This window comes from Carassius gibelio, chromosome A24 (assembly GCF_023724105.1).
Source record: "Carassius gibelio isolate Cgi1373 ecotype wild population from Czech Republic chromosome A24, carGib1.2-hapl.c, whole genome shotgun sequence".
NCBI classification, from domain to species: Eukaryota; Metazoa; Chordata; class Actinopteri; order Cypriniformes; family Cyprinidae; genus Carassius; species Carassius gibelio.
The window spans coordinates 11,378,945-11,398,881 of record NC_068394.1 but is presented as its reverse complement, the minus strand read 5'-3'; the positions used below and the strand labels follow the sequence as shown (position 1 = coordinate 11,398,881).

The window sequence follows — 19,937 nt, the reverse complement described above, 5'->3', positions numbered from 1 at the left end:
TCAATATAGAATACTGCATTTTGTATAGTATTCTCTTTATGCATTTTCAGTATTAGAAATTGACAACTGCATACTGTACAGTATATATTGCACACCATGTTCTGTTTTTGATAATACAGGAAGTAAAAATTATAACTCTTAAACCTTGACCGTTCATTCTAACAGTATGTCCAGAAGACATGACTTGTTTGTTCTCCATAGTGGAAATCTAGTGGAAAATCTTAAGTACATTATGCGGTTTTGTATTCTGCACATTTTGGAACAGCAGTATGTCATTGCATATTTTTATTGTTTCAGAAAGATTCCGTTCCATTCACAGTTCACATGCTATAAAGTCAGTAATAGTAAGACACAAATATTAGTCATTAATTGTCCACTACTTTCTGGCAACACAAGGGGGCAGTAGAACATTATTCTTCAGCTCCACCTTTTCTGTCACATTGTATGTGTTCCTTTAAGTTCTCTACGTCTTTATGATGACTTGACTTTCAGGTTTTTATTTTTAACAGCCGGCTGTGTGGCCCATAATTCCATATTCATAACCCTGCAGAGCCAGAGCCAGTGCCGTCTGCGCTTCCCTTCTTACTCTCCTGAATATGATGATGGAGTCTCAGTCAAATCAGTGAGGTGGGCGGCTCCTGCATGGCATTCGCTACAACTTTATCTTATGACTGTTGAATGCAGCTTTGCATAATGTTTTAAACTATCTGTACTAGAAAAAGAGCTTTCACCACAGCACTTGGAAATCAAAAACTTCAAGAGTATGCTGGACATGCATGTAATGTAGAGGTTAGCTGGAGATTCAGCCTGCCCAAATAATTACTCTGCCCTTTATCCATCACTTTCAAATGCCACTTTTGGTCAGAAAAGTCATCCATGCCCCAAAATAATATAATAAATGTCTATAATCAGAAAATTCGGTATTATGCTGTCAATATGATACAGAGAAACGTAAAACTATGCTCATGCAAAGATCCTCCCTACATATATGAAATATAATATAATAAATACCTGATAAAATCTTTGTGCTCATCAACGCTGCATTTATTAGATGAAGAATACAGTAAAATGAACAGGTGAAGCAAATGAAGCAATTAATGTACAATATATATATATATATATATATATATATATATATATATATGTGTGTGTGTGTGTGTGTGTGTGTGTGTGTAATATTGAAAGAAATTAATAATTTTATTCAGCATGTTAAATTGATAAAAAGTTATAGTAGAAAATATCTAAAACTAATGACTATTTTTAATGTAAAAATTTTTTTACGTTTTTTTTATTCATCAAAGAATACTGAAAAAGTATCACAGGTATAAAAAAAAAAGAATAATAATGTTTCCAACGTTGATAATGACGTGTTTGTATTATATATATATGTGTGTGTGTTTTGTGTTTTAATATACCTTAAAATCTAATTTGCTCCTGTGATGCAAAACTGTATTTTCAGCATCATTACTCCAATCTTCAGTGTCACATGATCCTTCAGAAATGATTGTAAAATGCTGATTTATCATCAGTGCTAGAAACTGAAAAAAAAGATTAAAAAATATAAAAAGAGCAGCATTTTTTTAAAAATAGAAATCTTGTCTAACAATATACACTACAGTTCACAAATTTGGGGTCAGTACGTTTTTATTCTTTCTTTTTTGGAAAGAAATGACAACTTTTATTCAGCAAGGATGTGTTAAATTGTTCAGAAGCAATAGCAAAGGTTTATATTGTTTGAAAAGATTTATATTTTGAATAAATGCAGTTTTCTTTTTTGTATTAGAAATCATCAAAGAATCCTGAGGAGAAAAAAAAAATGGCAGCACAACTGTTGCCAATATTGATAATTCTAATAATAAATCAGCATATTAGAATGATTTCTTTAGGATCATGTGGCACTTTATATAAAAACTAGCATATAAACTGTAGACAATGTAGAAAATATTTTGTATAACTGCTGTGGTCCTTTAAATCACCATCAGAACATTCAGACCAATCAAACCAAGGTAAGCCTTGTCATTAATGTTAGTGTTGATTAAATTTACATTAAAAAAAACATACAGCATTAACATGACTTGATTAAAACCATACAGGTGTCTTTAATTCTCGCCTGGAATATGTTTTGACACCTAAAGTGAACTGTAACTTCGGGGTTTAATGAACAGTGATTGTACAGTACGTGTTCTCTTCCTTGGCTCATACAGGAACATATAAATATAACACCACAGTCAAAAGCACTCAAGATGGGGTAGGTGACTTTGCTTTCAGACACCCTGCAGGAACACTGGAGGTGTTGCTGCCAGCACCTGCAGCCATCATCAGTGTTAGCCATGTGGATCTGGTGTGAGAAACAAACGAAACGCACATATGAGCCTTCAAATGAGTCAGCCAATTTAGTCTTGAGCTGAGGATGCTGCTTCTCATTTTCTCTGACTCATCTGTGCTTTCTCTGATTCTGTCAAATCTTCTTTTTTCTCTTTAGAGGCACCAAAGCTGACCCGTTCTCTCTTTTTTTCCCCCATCTCGGTCGCTAGTGTGTGCTTATCAAGTATTCATTAGGATTATCGGATGAGCAGAAAATGTCATGTCAGAATTATTCTTATCCGAGCAGTTTTTGTGAGGGTCTGAACCAGATTTAAACCCTCGCCCAAACTGCAGCATCTATAGCGGCTTTAGTTTAAATGCTGCTGTGACATTTGAAATTTGTCACAAAATTATATTATTATCGAAAGTTAAAAGTCAGGATAGATTTTACAAAGCACTATTGTACATAAGCATTAGATGTAATTTGTTATTCCAGTTTTATTCCAAATATTAACGGGATAGTTCACCAACATTTTTTAATTGTGTTAATTGTGTGTCATTACAAATCTGTTAGACTTCTGGTTAGACTCTAGGTGTTTTTCTTACAGTGCAATTACACATTTAACAGCTTATATTTACTATACTACAGGGTTAGGGTTTGGTTTAGGGATATTTGCATGTAATTATGCATAACTTTTCTTTCTTTTTTTTAATTAACTGATTAACCTTGTAAATGTGTCATTATATAGAGTCTGAATAGTGTGTGAACAGGTTTCACAGCCTTTAAAGAGATGTCTCGCGTATCATTCAGATGGGTGTAGATGCATCATATAATAAAATAAAAATATAAGCATCCGGTTGCGAGAACTGTGGATGGTGAATGGCAGGAAGTGGTTATGTGCTCCAGGTGGCCAAGGTAGCACATCCATCCTCAGTTCTGTTGCCGTATTGTTGTCATTTTAAGGAATAGTTCACCCAAAAAAATGGATGAAATGGGTGCTGTCAGAATGAGAGTGCCAAACATCTGATAAAAACATCACAATGATGCACTAGTAATCCACACGACTCCAGTCCATTAATTAATGTCTTGTGAAGCAAAATGTTTGTAATAAACAAAACCATCCTTAAGATGTTTTAAATATAAACACCTGCTTCTGGTCGAAATACCAGTCCATAATCCATAATAACATTTCATCCAGTGAAAGTCCATCCCCTCTTGTCCTCTCACATCTAAATCCACCAATATATTTGTTTCGGACTGTTTTCACTTATGCTTGATCCGTGCATATTTCTCTTCTGATTCAGATGAGATTAATTTTTCACTGGAGAAATCAATGTGATGGGTTATATATTTGTACTTTAGCCAGAAGCAATGGTTAGAAGTGTGAACTGTTTGTAAGACATTCATTTTGTATTTGTTTATTACAAGCATGCAGCTTTTCACTTCTAAACTTGACTGATGGACTGAACTGGACTGGAATGGTGTGGATTACTTGTGGATTATTGTGATGTCTTTATCAGCTGTTTGGACATTCTGATGGCACCCATTCACTGTAAATAATCCATAGGTGAGCCAGTGATGTAAAGCTAAATTAGGCTAGGGCAGCATTGCCTGAAAGCATCTTCGTTGATCGTAACTCCATTGGTGACAACAACGCTATCTCACGACCAATTCGTACATATTTTACGAGGTGGCTAATTCGTACGAATTTGTACGACCTCACTCGTACGATTTTATACGACCCCATTGATGGTTAGGTTTAGGGGCGGGGTTAGGTGTAGGTCATTCGTACAAATTCATACGAATTGTGCAACTCGTAAAATACGTACGATTTGGCAACAATCGTATGAATTTGTACGAGTGTGGTCGTACGAATAAGCCACCTTGTGAAAAATGTAAAATTGCCGTGAGATCGGGTTGGTGACAACCGTTGTACGATCAATTTAGGTTTGTGGTGTATTTTCGGAAATGCAGCCCAAATCTGTTCTCATGATAAAACAAATCTGCATTTTGGATGCAGGTATCTACAGGATTATATATATATATATATATATATATATATATATATATATATATATATATATATATATATATATATATATATATATATATATATATATATAATGTATGTATATGTATGTATCAAATGTAATACCTGCACAAATAAAATGAATACCATGTGAGTGAGTTAAAGGGGGGGTGAAATGCTATGTCATGCATACTGAGTTTTTTACACTGTTAAAGAGTTGGATTCCCATGCTAAACATGGACAAAGTTTCAAGTTGTACGTTTGAAGGAGTATTTCTGTTCCTGTTTTTTGGGGAAGTCGTGGCTGGGGAAGTCGTGGCCTAATGGTTAGAGGGTAGGACTCCCAATCGAAGGGTTGTGGGTTCTAGTCTCCGGCCGGACGGAATTGTGGGTGGGGGTAGTGCACGAACAGCTCTCTCTCCATCTTCAATACCACGACTTAGGTGCCCTTGAGCAAGGCATCGAACCCCCACCTGCTCCCCGGGCGCCGCAGCATTAATGGCTGCCCACTGCTCCGGGTGTGTGCTCACAGTGTGTGTGTGTGTTCACTGCTCTGTGAGTGTGCATTTCGGATGGGTTAAATGCAGAGCACAAATTCTGAGTATGGGTCACCATACTTGGCTGAATGTCACTTCACTTCACAAAAATACTCCTTCCGGTTTGTCACAAGTTTCGGAAAGTTTTTTTCGAGTATGGCTCTGTGTGACGTTGGAAGAGCATCTGAGCAGAGCACTGACTGAGAGCACAACAGACATTCAGTGATCAGAGCAAGAGCGTCGCGAAATGTCACAAAAGAAGTGTATTTTTGGTTGCCAGGGCAAGACAACCCTGCACAGATTACCAAAAGAGAAACAGCATTAAGGGACCAGTGGATGGAGTTTATTTTTACAGAGCATCAACGGAGTTGTGCAAGTGTTTGTGTTTGTTCCCTGCATTTCAAAGATGCTTGTTTTACAAACAAGGCCAATTTGATGCCGGATTTGCACATTGTTTGCAGTCCCAACAAAAAAGGGTCACGATCGTGTGTTGGAACCGCATGCGGTGAGTAAAACTGCTTTCCTCAAGGTAATGTCACAGCTTCCACATGCTCTCAACGCAAAAGCCTACTGGCGCTCATGATTCTTTAGCTCCGCCCACACGTCACGCCTCCAGCCGGTCGTGTTTTTCGGGGAAAAATCGGTACAGACTATCTTTCTCTTATGAATATAATAAAACTAAAGACTTTTTGGAGTTATGAAGGATGCAGTACTACTCTATAGGTACTCAAGATTAACAGGATAATTAATCCTGTTAATCTTGGATTAATCTTGGAGCCCCCCCCCCCCCCCCCAAGTCAATGTCTAACATATTAAACTGTAAAATGACTGTAAAAAAAAACAGGATTTGCATATCAGATACAGGATTTCACAAAAAAAAATTCTAAAATGATAAAAACACACACTATAGCCTTTAAACAATTTTTAAGAAAAGGGATGAGTTAAACATATTAATTATTATATTCAGCTAAAGAATTATCATGATATACACTCGCCAGCCACTTTACTAGGTACACCTGTTCAATTGCTTGGTAACACAAATTGCTAACCAGCCAATTGCATGGCAGCAACTCAAAGTATTTAGGCATCTAGATGTGGTGAAGATGACTTGCTCAAGTTCAAACTGAGCAACAGAATGGGGAAGAAAGTGGATTTAAGTGACTTTGAACGTGGAATGTTTTTTTAGTTTAATGGTGTGTTTTAGCCATGATTTCCATCCACTTGCATTATAAGACTAACAGACTGCAACAGTTTGTTTTAAAAATCTCAGTTTGTGTTCTACTGAAGAAACAAATTCACCTACATCTTGGATGTCCTGAGGGTAAGCAGATAAACATAACATTTTCATTTTTGGGTGAACTATCCCTTTAATTATGATTCATTTCAAGCAAGATGTGCTGTGGGCGAGCGCTTCCTGCTGTATGGAGACCTGTATGACTAGAGACAGAGAGGACATTTTTCAGGCTGCTTATTTTGCTCAAAATGACTTTTGTGCCAGCTTGTTTTAAACAGACTTACAGTGTCATTTGCTGTGGGCGATTCCTTTGTTAATAACAGAATAAGGTTTAGATGAGGTTCACTATTGGCCGCACTGCAGATTTGACTCTCAGCAGATGAAGAGCTTCGTGCCAGAGATGGTCCAAAACTGCTGGCTCACGGTCTTAAACATCCTGCCAGCCAGGTTTACTTCTTAAACACTGACACGATTAATCTTTTAATTATGCATTCAAAACAGGACAGCAATGTCATTCAAGGTCAGTGCCCTTCAAGTATTAGACACACAAGAGTGCAAAGACAAAATGTACCTGATGCAGCAGTGATTTGTTTAGTCAGTGTTTTAAAGGGAACATTATGTTGTGTATTTGGTGTAATGCAATGTGTTTATGCGGTTCAAAAAACACATTTTGCCCAATGTACATTATTGTTTCTCCTATATGCCCCGCCTTTCTGAAACGCATACATTTTAATGAAGCTCATCATTCTGAAAAGTGGTCACTGATTGGCCAGCTATCCAGTGCATTGTGATTGGCCAAATTCCTCAGTCGTATGATGGAAATGTTATGCCCCTTAACGTACTGTGATGGCACGAAGAGATAAAACCAATAAAGCCCATTACAAACGAGACATTTTTTGCATCCAATTACTGATTCTATTGACTTGTATTGTCTTTTTACGTGTTGCGACAAGAAATGCTACTCTACACTGCTTAAAACTTAAATCCTTTAATTATTACAAATGTGCTTACAGGCTGTGACTCAGAAGCGCCAGACTGTCCTTGCAAAGTTGGAACTGCCCCACTTTATAGAACAGCCTTTGAGCACAGACCCATTGTAGGCTAGTGGGCAGGCACATTTTAGAGTGGCCTTTTATTGTGGGCAGCCTAAGGCACACCTGTGCAATAATCCTGCGGTCTAATCATCATCTTGATATGCTACACCTGTGAGGTGGATAGATTATCTCAGAGCTTAAGTAGAAGTGCTCACTAACCCCGATTTAGACAGATTTGTGAACAATATTTGAGAGAAATAGTCCTTTTGTGTGCATAGAAAAAGTCTTCGATCTTTAGTTCAGCTCATGAAAAATGGGGGCAAAAACAAGTGTTATTTTTTTCGGTGTATATATTTATATACACACACACACACACACACACACACACACACACACACACACACACACACACATATATATATATATATATATATATATATATATATATATATATATATATATATATATATATATATATATATATAATAATGTGTGTGTGATTTTTGTTTTTCAGGTATGTTCTGACTTAATTACCTAATTTATTATTCTTTATTTTTAGGAAATCCAAATTAAGTTGTAGAATTTTTAGGGGAAATGGGTCTTAAATATATTTTATTAATTACTTAATTTTTTTATTGAATAACTCAAGTATAGTTTTGGCCAAGAAAATAGCCCAAAAAGCTGAAGTGGGGTTAAGAAATGTAGAAACAAACAATCATATTATTTAATCGTAATAGCAATATTAAACTAACAATAAAGAGATTTTAAAGTTATTAATTTTTTATAATTTATGTTTTCTTGAATGATTGCATTGCTGTAAGCTCTAATACAAGAGGCACGCATGCTATTTGAGGTTTATCAGCTGATTTTTTCGTGTAAACAGTTCAGAGCCGCTGGAGCTCATAACTTGGTGTGCATGTATGTGCGCCCGTCTGTGTCTGTGAATGTGTGCCATGTTAATCCATTGTCTGGCTCATCAACACAGCCTCAGATAATCAGCGGCCCCCAGTCTCTTGTTACCACTGGAAAATCCTTTGTTCCACCACATTAATTGAACAAGATTTCCGTTTTAATTGAATTGCTATACCCATCTGCCTGTACTTAAAGGTGCCAGGTGTGAGATGTTAAAAGCTCATTCTCGGAGTCTAGCAGAGGTTACGTGCAGTCAGACAGACTCCCATTAGCCATCTTGCAAAGAATTTTTATGGGCTAAACTGTTGCTCTGGAGAATTCAGTTTCTGCCTTTAGGCTGCATATATGGTCTGCTCCATTGCAGAAACCATCTGTGATAGAGGGTATTATCACAGTTCATTTACACACAGTCTCTCTCTCTCTCTCTCTCTCTCTCTCTCTCTCTGACTTCTGATTGAGGCTGAGCTATTAGAAGTGTTTGATCTGCACCTTGGCAGCAGAGCTGATGAGAGAAAGCTATAATGATACTATACTCCACACGATTACAACGCTTGACACTTCAATTCAATTCAAGTTTATTTGTATAGCGCTTTTTACAAAACAAATCGTTACAAAGCAACTTTACAGAAAATTATGTTTCTACAATATTTAGTAGTAGCTAGTAGTTTGTGCACATTTGACAGGATTTTAGAAAAACTAAAAAATAATAATAATACAAGACGTAGTCAGCTAGACGATGAACTATCAATATTATTAATTAAGTTATTATATGATTAAGTCACACATTTAGGAATAATTGTTAGTTCTGTTTGTTCATTCAGGGTTAGCATCATCTGAGGTCCTCTGAGGGTCAGCATCATCTCTTCTCAGGTGTTCTGGATCCAGACTGGAGCTTGTGTAAATCCTAGTTACCACGGGATGTGAATCCCGTGGCAAAACATAGAAACAAAATACAGACATCATTAGCATAGCTGCTGATCCAACAAAGTAAAATTAGTTTAACCCAAGCTAATGAATAAAAATGCACCTTTGATCAGATGCAACTACACTCACAATTAAAAAGATACATTATTCGAATGCTTGGCGAAAGAGATGTGTTTTTAATCTAGATTTAAACAGAGAGAGTGTGTCTGAACCCTGAACATTATCAGGAAGGCTATTCCAGAGTTTGGGAGCCAAATGTGAGAAGGCTCTACCTCCTTTAGTGGACTTTGCTATCCTAGGAACTACCAAAAGTCCAGCGTTTTGTGACCTTAGGGTGCGTGATGGGTTGTAACGTGGTAGAAGGCTAGTTAGGTACGCTGGAGCTAAACCATTTAGGGCCTTATAGGTAAGTAATGATAATTTGTAACTGATGCGGAACTTAATAGGTAGCCAGTGCAGAGACTGTAAAATTGGGGTAATATGATCATATTTTCTTGACCTCGTAAGGACTCTCGCTGCTGCATTTTGGACTACCTGTAGCTTGTTTATTGACGAAGCAGGACAACCACCTAGAAGTGCATTACAATAGTCCAGTCTAGAGGTCATGAATGCATGAACTAGCTTTTCTGCATCAGAAACAGATAACATGTTTCGTAGCTTGGCAATGTTTCTAAGATGGAAGAATGCAATTTTTGTAACATTGGAAATATGATTTTCAAAAGACAAATTGCTGTCTAATATAACACCCAGATTTCTGACTGTAGAGGAAGTTACAGTACATCCGTCTAGTTGCAGATTGTAATCTACAAGATTCTGTGTAGTGTTTTTTGGTCCAATAATTAATATCTCCGTCTTATCCGAATTTAATTGGAGAAAATTCTTTGTCATCCAATCTTTTACATTTTTAACACAATCTGTTAGCTTAGATAATTGGGAAGTTTCATCTGGTCTCGTTGATATATATAGCTGAGTATCATCAGCATAACAGTGGAAGCTAATTCTGTATTTTCTAATAATATTACCAAGGGGCAACATGTATATTGAAAATAGAAGGGGACCTAGGACGGATCCTTGTGGCACTCCATATTTTACTGATGATAAATGAGATGACTCCCCATTTAAGTAAACAAAATGGTAGCGATCGGACAGGTAGGATCTAAACCATCTTAGAGCCTGCCCTTGAATACCTGTATAGTTTTGTAATCGATCTATGAGTATGTCATGATCTATGGTGTCGAACGCAGCACTAAGATCAAGTAAGACTAGAAATGAGATGCAGCCTTGGTCTGACGCAAGGAGCAGGTCATTTGTAATTTTAACACCTTATTTGTTGCCAGAATTATAACTTTCTCAGTCCAAGATGGGAATCTTTAAAAGCAAAGCATGTATAATATTTAGTGTCCAGTATATGGAACGTTTGGACTTGAGCACATCAAATCTTATAATTCTGAAATGTAAAATGCGTTTCACCACTGTGGCAAGATACAAGAAAGAACAGCAAATGTATTTCATCTGCTGCATATACATTTTTGAACAGGTTTGTCACGTAGAAACAATTAATAATTTAATTATTATACACTACTTTTCAAAAGTTTGGAATTATTAAGGGTTTTATAATGTTTTTAAAAGTAGTCCAAGATTGCATTTATTTTATTTCAAACAATGTGTGTGTGTGTGTGTGTGTGTATGTGTATATATATATATATATATATATATATATATATATATATATATATATATATACTTTGCAGGTGCTTTAATATATTTATTTATTTTTTATCTACTTATTTTCGAATTATTGACCTCTTTATATGGAGTACAGTTGTGGGCAAACGTTTTGAAAGTGACATAAATTGTGTTTTGCAAAGTTTGCTGCTTAAGCTTTTGTGGTGTTCATTCACATTGATCCTAGATTATTGTGTATAGTGATCGGATGTATTTTTAAAGAATGCTAAAAGTTTCAATGGCCTAAAAAAAAAACACACACACACACAACAAATTAAAAATAAATAAAATTTGTTTTTTTTTTTTTGTTTTTTTTTTTTTATCCAGACACAAAATGACCAGCTAACATTAATTGACTAATCATATCAGCAGCACATGTGAAAGTGTGAATGAGTACTAGTCAGGTGAAATCACTATCATACTAAATAGATTGCAAGAGCAGACTTTTGGAGGGAAGAAGCACTTCCAATCATTATGTTCTTGTTAGCAATGGTTACCTCCAAATAAACACGTTCAGCCATCATCGCTTTGCATCAAAATGGGCTCACATGTGAGGAAATTGCTACAAAGAATATTGCACCTGAAAGAACCATTTACTGGAACGTCAAGAACTTCAAGGAGAGAGGTTCGATTTCATTGGAGAGGTCTTCAGGAAGTCCCAGAGTGTCCAGAAAGGACCGTCTCCTTCTGAGGAGTCAGCTGAGATAATGTCACCAGCTTCACCAGGTTGGTGTGAGAGCATCTGCACGCACCGTGAGGCCAAGACTTTTGGACAATGGCCTGGTGTCAAGAAGGGCAGCAAAGAAGCCAGTTTTTTCCAAGAAAAACGTCAAGGACAGACTGAAATTCTGCGGGTAGTACAAGGATTGGACAGCAGAAGACTGTACTTTGTCTCTGATGAAGCTTCTGCCCAAAAACACTGCCATGAATTGTATCAAAAAAGTCCTGCAAGAGTGACCTCTTCCAACGATCCATGAGCAATTTGGTGATGGTTTGTGAATTTTCCAGCATAATGGAGCACCATTTCACAAAGCAAGAGTGATAAAGAAGAGGCTTGAAGATCATCTCAACCCCATAGAGAACCTGTGGTCAGTCCTCAAATGCCAGTGGACAAGCAGATTCCCACAAATTGTGATCAGCATCCACGAATTAATAAGGAAAGAATGGACTGCCCATCAGTCAGGATTTGTCCTAGAAACTAATATCCAGCATGCCAGAGCAAATTGCAGGGGTTATGAAGAACAAGGTCAACACTGTAAATATTGACCCATTATATATGTTTTTTTTTTTTCTGCCAATAAAAGCCTTTAAAACATATGTTTATCATTGTTTTTCAGTATACCATAGAAACATGTGGAAAAATAATCTACAAATACTGAAGCAGCAATACACAAAATTGATGTCACTGCCAAAACCGTCTCTTATTTTCTTCCTCTGAAGGTTTTCATTTTTCAACAGAGATGTTCTCTGTGCAGATTTGTTCCTTAAACTGTCATGTAGTAAAAATCTGCTTATAATATATTTATATAATAAAAGAATATTGTGTAGACGTTAACTGGACTATTTTTGCACAAAGAAACACAATTTAGTTCAGTGCGATACCCATTATTTTTCAAGATGACTACTTCTAATACCCATTGTGACTGTCAGCTTTCTTAATGTCACAAGGCTTCAAATGAACAGTCTGTGAAAATGAGAATGCAACATCAGCCCTCCATAAAAGCTAAAGAGATTCTTGCTTGTTGTCATTTTGAAAGATGCTGTTTTTGCCAAGCCATTGTGGCATGGCTGATAGAAATTAATTAAGCGATAATGTGGCAATGTTCATTCAACAGCATTCAGAGAACAAGAGCAAAATGGGTGTGAGAGAGAAAGAAAAATGGACACCGGAGATTACGCAGCAGTTTAATTAAAATTCCTGATGGAGATACACATTAGAAACGCTCCTGAGAATCAAGTCAAGTTTGACTGACAACTGCGTCTCACTTGTCTAATTTGATATCCAGGATTCACTTCATTTATATATGGTAATTATTTTTAATAATATTTTGTTCCAAAACTTTGTGCAAAAGGATATATCATATTTACTTTCATTATTTTTTAGGTATAGCCATTACTTCACAAACAGACTCCATTACAATCCTCTAACAATCCATAGAGAAAACCAAAATGAAGCGGAAATCTTCGACTTTTTCTCCTTTGAGAATCACTTTGTGAAACACATTCTTCAGCTGCATGAAAAGACAGCATTACTAGACTGAGACAATACGATTTGTTTGATTACAAGCTAAGTTCAATCCCATGCTTCAAAGTTGACAGGCCAAAGGTAGAATGGCGCTGTTGACCCAAATATCCGATCCCAGATAATAGTCAAGAGGGACTTGTCTCTTATTGATCTAACCTAAATAAAGGGTCACTGACAATTAGTGCTGCATGATAAATCATTTCAGCATCGATACCGTGATGTGCGCATCCAAGATAGACACATCGCAGAAAGTGCAACGTTTAATAGTGATTGTTAATCCGGATGGACCAGGGTTCAAATACAGGCAATTCTTAGATTTAAACCTTCATACAGTGAAGGTTCATCATTTGCATGTGTTTTAGGTCCTGTCGGTTTAAACATTTAAGAGATTTTAAACCATCTGAGCGTAAGAAGGTGCACAATAGAGGTCAATTATGAACACTCACTGTCTTCTGTGCTCACACACAGAGCCACACAGATGCACATGAACACCAAATTCTATTCACTTTATCCATTTGTGCCTGAAATGATACTTTATAAGCAAAATTTTGCTAAATTGCATGTCTCTGCAATTATCTTTGTAAACACAGTTGCTTAAGATGAAAATTCTAAGCATCCTATCACTGTTTATAAGTCCTGTACATTAGGTTTAAATCCATCCAAGGTTAAAAAACATTGTCATTTTGTCAACATATCATTTTAAAATTACCTCAATTCTCAGAGATCCCCAAACGGTTTGCGCAAAGCTGTTCAAAAGATTCAGTTTCCTTAAACCCCACCTTTCGGTAGCATACTGTGTTCCGATTGGTCAACTAACATAGTCAGGTTTGATTGGTTGTTCCGCACTCAACTTCATCGTAAACAATGCGTTAGCATCTTTTTGGGGTGAATTATGTCTTATTCCTCTCACCGCGAAGCAAACAGTAAAATAAAAAACTTGGACAGTCTCGCTGCTTTTTCTTCTGTGTGGGTGTATTCAAGCCACGCGCTTCAGTTTGAATCTGAATAGCACGTTCAGCGTGGGGGCGTGGCCACAATAGATATAATGAAGGGAGACATGAAAAACAGACATTGCGTTGTTTTCATATGAATTACTTTATTCACGGAGTTACATTTCATTTTAATGACGTGTTTGTACATGACGATCAGCGCAGACGAAGGCTGCAGACAGCACACATACTGATAAGACTCTCGGGAGAAAACAGACACATAACTTCATAATCATACTTCGCGTAGTGATTCGGAGATGCTTGTTGGTCCAAATAAAGTTGGTAATGAACCCTCTTTTATGGCCAAACGCTTTGAAAATCCCGCCTTGAACTCACCGAGATTAGAAAAGCATCCATCAGTGAAATATTGTGAACACAACAAAAGGGATTTGTTGTACTGCTCTGTTATTGTGGTAAAAAATTAATTTTAGCCATTGGTTCTTCTGATCTTCATTCTTTGGCAGTGAAAATAAAACAAACTTGCCTTTACAATTAAAAACACACTGTCTCCTTGACATGATGCTATCACACCAACCAGAGTGTCTGTGTGTGGGGGTGGGGCAGGTCAGAGTTCCGTTTCTCCCAAGACGGTAGGCGGGGATTATTATGCAAAGTGTTCTAGTGAAGTACATAGAGATGGGCAAAAGATTTGAAATGTATAACGACTCGTTTCAGCGATTCAGAGTCGACTCCTTACTTTAGAAGCCAATAACTTTATAAATCGTGTACTTTTTGGTTTAATTACTTTGCACATTGTTTACACTGATGGACAGCTACATCATACACTGTAATACAGGTAATTTTTGATTTCCCATCGATGTGGTTCTTTAAAGGTAAACAACTGAAAAAGAAAACAGATGTATAACAGTATATTGGCATATTTCCTGTTGCTTTCTGTGTCATGAATGTTAATCAAACAACAAAACACAGAGAAAAATCACTTTTGTAACTTTAATGGATTTATTAGGTTTAATGTATACAGTGAAGACTAGTGTTATTTTACTAGTTATTATTATTCAATTTCTGTACCTGAACACTGTTAGACTTACCTGAAAAATACAAAGCACTGTTTATTTAATTTGAATCTTTGTTGTATTATTTTTGTCTATGCTTGTAATTTGTTTGCTATTTTCTAAGCTGATTTACTCACCCACAAAATCACCCCAATCACTGATTTTATTGTGTATTTTTTTCAACTAGATCTATTGAAGTCATCTGGTAATCTATTAAATTTTCATATCACAATTTATATATTGCAGAAAAACTAAATATCGCAACGTGAGTTTATTTGCAATATCGTGCAGCACTAGTGCCACCATCTATGAGAAATCAAACTGTACCTAGAAACGTTCTAATGTGCCATTTACAAAGAATGCATGTAATTTGAGAGACAGGACAGTGGAATAAAAAAAATTGCAATTACGTTTTTTGTTGTTGTTTTCTTTAAGTTCGCACAAAAAAAAGAGAAAATGATCTCACCCTTCAAGTTTTCAGATTTCAAGAAATTTACATCCTGGCTTACCAGTGGATACTTTTTTAACTTTAAATCATCACTTCTTACAAACACACTGCTTTATGTTTTACAAGATGTTAATTGATGGACTGTAGTCATGCAGATTACTTGTAGATTATTATGATGTTTTCAGCAGCTGAACTCTCATTCTGATGGCACCCAATCAGTGCAGAGGATCCATTGGTGAGGATGCAGTGGTAGAAAACTGTCATGGGTGAGACAAAAAAGGGTGGGGGGGTTGCACAATGCATAAAACGGATTGGAACCGTAAATGTCGGATTAAATCAGTAAATGGTTTGTGAACCCATTTCAAGTTGACTTTAAGCACCTTCCTTTATTGTTCAACCTAAGTGTCCTTTCTGTCTAAGCATGAGATTTTACTTCGATGTCACAGACCCAGATCTGTGTGCTTTATCACTTCTCTTTTGCTATCACTGCACTGCATGAAATTACATTCATTGCTGTAACTGGCTCGCCATCTTCCACACAATCCAATTTCTAGAAAGCAAGTAGACCATGTAAGTAATTATAATGATCTCTCTGGTCTAACAAAGGGTGGTATATCATGATCTTTCTCATTTGTACATCTTGTTGGAGTCTTTTCTGTCTTTCATCAAATATTTGTAATTCCAATGAGTTTTTTAGCAGCTGTCTAATAAGATGCAGTAGGTAAGCCTTATTATTTGTAACGTCAGATATTTTAAAAAGAGGGGTTTTAATCCAAATGACTGTATTAGAGAAATGTTAGTATTTCAATCTGCCCCAATCATGATGTACAATAAATATTATGACAAATTGTGAGGCAGACACAGAGAAGATTAGTAGCTGCAATAACCCGCTCTCTTGTCTCAACAAAGTTTTTTTCTTAGCGAACAACTTGGTGGCAAACTAAACTTCTTTCCAATCCCCCCCCCCCCCCCTGCTCTTTTTGTCTGACCCCTGCCGTTCACAGTGAGTAATTAAAATTAATCAACTTGTCTGGTTTGCGCCTGAAACCAATTACCCCAATGTAAACTTGCTTGTCAACAGGCTGTTTTTATGTGAGTGTTTTTGGGCAGCTTGTTAAGATGCAGTGGCCTCTTCTGGGAGAGTTAGAGATGATGGATGTTTACCTGAAACTGAGGTGGGCGAATCATGATTTGAAGCCCAACTTAATTGCAACATTTCGATTAGCAAACACCACGACAGCCTGATCAAACACACTGTAGTGATAATAATGAATGTGCTGCTTTAGGAAGGAGTCACTGAGGGCAACTGGAAATAAGTTCCACGGTAAGTTAAATAACAAGTTTTCAAATCAGTGTTTAACCATTTATCCTATGTTAACTTAAATTCGAATAAGAAGCTAGATGCTATAAAATGTGTTCTTTTTTATGAATTAAATGTGTACGTAAGCTTGATGAGCAGGTGCAAGATTCTGCGAAAAAGGCAAATTGCTTTAAGGCAGCAACAAATGCATGTGTACCTCTAGCCATAGATATGTATATGTAGATGCCTCATTAGCGACTGTTTCTATGGACCGCTATATGTAAGCCATCCACCATATTGGAAGGGTCAACTTGACATCTTTTACCATAGTAATCAATTAATATTCAAAAACATTTTTATAACTTTATAATAAACTGAATGTCAGAATGGGAAAGAAAGGTGATTTAAGGAATTTTGAGCGTGGCATGTTTGTTGGTGCCAGACCGGGTCGGTCTGAGTATTTCACAATCTGCTCAGTTACTGGGATTTCACGCGCAACCATTTCTAGTGTTTACAAAGGATTGGTGGGAAAATGGAAAAACATCCAAGTATGCGGCAGTCCTGTGGGCGAAAATGCCTTGTTGATGCTAGAGGTCAGAGGAGAATGGGCCGACTGATTCAAGCTGATAGAAGAGCAACTTTGACTGAAATAACCACTGGTTACAACCGAGGTATGCAGCAAAGCATTTGTGTAGCCACAACATGCACAACCTTGAGGCGGATGGGCTACAACAGCAGAAGACCCCACCTGGTACCACTCATCTCCACTACAAATAGGAAAAAGCCTCTATCTACTGTAATACGACAGTGGTTTGTTTACGACATGTGTACGGGGCTCTAAAGTACACATGCACAAATCTATATACATTTGCTTTTTATTTAATGTTTTATGTTTTTAATGTTAGCTGTTTGACATTTTAATCACTTAGACGTCTCTCTACTTTGGTCGCAGGATTGCAAAAATGGCAAATCCCGTATGAAATACAGCTTCATTTGAATTTCTGAAGTTGAAGTCAATACTTTAAACGCTTCCTTTCACTGATCATTTGTCTAAAAATATTTTTGTTTTGTTTTTGACATTATCTATAATGACCTGTAATTCTTTTAATGGTAAGCATTAGCCTTTGGTGTGTTTGTTTTTGAGGTGAAAAGGTTGTGCCTGTGTGGGCTGTGGCATTTTAATATCTACTGAAAGGCCTCAGTGTATTATGGTGGGAAAGGGAAGTTCCCCTGAAACATGAGCTCTCTACATCTTCTCTGACTCCAGTGAGGAAAAAAATAGAATTATCTGATGAGAGGAAAAATTCACTTAATGTTATATATTAGTTCTATCCCCTGCAGTGTTCCTTTATGGAACCTATTGAGCATTTGGCCCTCACGTTGAGCTAAAATAAAGTAATTTAATCATTGTTAATATCCTCTGAAATTCCAAGCCTCTTTATTTGCTTAATTTCCATATGAACTGCTTTTTCATACTTGTATAGCCACTTAAAAAGCCCATATTCATTTTGTGCGCCTAAATTGGTTTTAAAGCTGAAGGTGAACTTGATTCCGTATCGCTCGGCTTACTAACTTCCCAGTCATACTCTTAAAATAAGAAAATGTTCTAACCCTATCCATCATTTCTGCAACAGTCTGGACAGTGACAAATACAGTCTTCCTCTGGCTAAACTTGGGGAGTGGAGTGATATAGATAGAGAGAGGAAAAAGAGAGAAAGGATACATTTTATTACATCTCTTCATCCATTTTTATTCTCTGAGCATCACTACACAAAACCCACTCCAGCTAGGAACTTCCTTCTTCATGCAGGGGTCAATAGTTCCAATACAGCTCACTTGCTTCCAGCCAGCCGAGCAAGAGAAAAGCCGGGAAATCACCTGACCGAGGGGACTATTTTCTACGCCCCAGCGAGCTGCGCACAGGTACGCAGAAGTGAATGATGTCTGATGGACTTAGTTGGGCAGCTTGACATCCTCCTTCATGGTACCCCGAGTGGCCTCAGGGACCCCTGTCAGTTATGATGGAATCACTGCTGAGGTAGTTGTTTAGCTCCATGCTTCCCTTTTGTTTTAATGCTCCCAGTTGGGGCCAAACTTGGTAAACGGTTGTTTGGTGATGGATGGAGGCTGTGTAGCACAAGGCTGGTCGACATGGTCTTGTTGCAAAAGTGGTGACCGGTTTGGGCAATGAGGCTTTCTGCTGCATGTCCGGATGAATGAGGTGTAATAAATGATTTCTCAATGAAGTTTTACATTAAACCATTATTATTAGAGTTTTACAACATGGGATAAAAACATAAAGGTCAAAAAAAAAAAAAAAATTCTCAATTCTGGCTTCTCAAAATTCTGAGTTGAACAAATTTCACAAATTCAGTCTTTGTTTCTCAATAAAAAATGAAAAAGGTAATTGTGACTTTCTTTCTCAATTCCGACTACATTTCTTGCGTTTGTGAGTTTATATTTTGCAATTCTGACTTTTTTTTTTTTCAGAGATATGAGGAACATTTCTGAATTATGAGATGGTTACAGTTACATTTTTCCTCATAATTATGAGGATTGCAGGAAAAAAGTCTGAATTGTGATTTATAAAATATAATATTTATTATTTTTTTAATTCTGAGAAAAAAGTTTGTATTGGGAGAAGATATTTTTAAGAATTGCTAGATGTAAACTCAGAATTGCAAGAAAAGAGTCTAAATTATGAGATAAAGATGTAATTACTTTTTTTTCAAAATTCTTAGAAAAAAAAGTCAGAATTGTAAGATAGAAACTCAGAACTGTGAGGAGAAAGTCAGAGCTGCAAGAACAACAGTGTAAAAATTGTAACTAAGATATAAATAATTGTGAGAGAATTGCAATAACCTTTTATTTTCTCAGTCAGAAATAGAAACCCAAAATTGTGAAAAATCTGATGTGTGAGAAAAAGTTATCTTTATTTTTTATTCTGTGGCAGAAACAGGCTTCCATAGTTAATTGCCATTTCTTTGTGAAATTTACTATCAATTTCTGTGTGAAAATAGGTTTATTTTTCTTCAGTGTAGTCAATTATTTCTCCACCCTGCCAAAACATGTTCAAAAACCTACAGAAGAACCAGGTAATGGGGTATTAACTTTAGCAGACGGTTGCCTGGCAACTTAGTCATCAGACTGTCTTCTTAGCTTTCATCAGGCGTCTGAAATTATGTATTGTTAAACAGTTATCAAGTGATGCAGGATGCTCTTTGATTTGTGAGTCCTCAGAAGC

General features: G+C 36.6%; 1 protein-coding gene across 3 annotated transcripts in view; it reads left to right on the top strand.

Annotated features, from left to right (window-relative positions):
- The first annotated feature begins 16,543 nt into the window (after positions 1–16,543).
- The window catches only part of LOC127946450 (semaphorin-5A), a 132,607-nt gene continuing 129,213 nt past the window's right edge, over positions 16,544–19,937 (top strand). For all 3 annotated transcript variants that reach the window (XM_052543037.1, XM_052543036.1, XM_052543035.1), the window contains exon 1: positions 16,544–16,717. In XM_052543037.1, the coding sequence (XP_052398997.1) occupies positions 16,666–16,717 (52 nt within the window). In that variant the 5' untranslated portion in view covers positions 16,544–16,665. The remainder of the gene's footprint in view (positions 16,718–19,937) is intronic.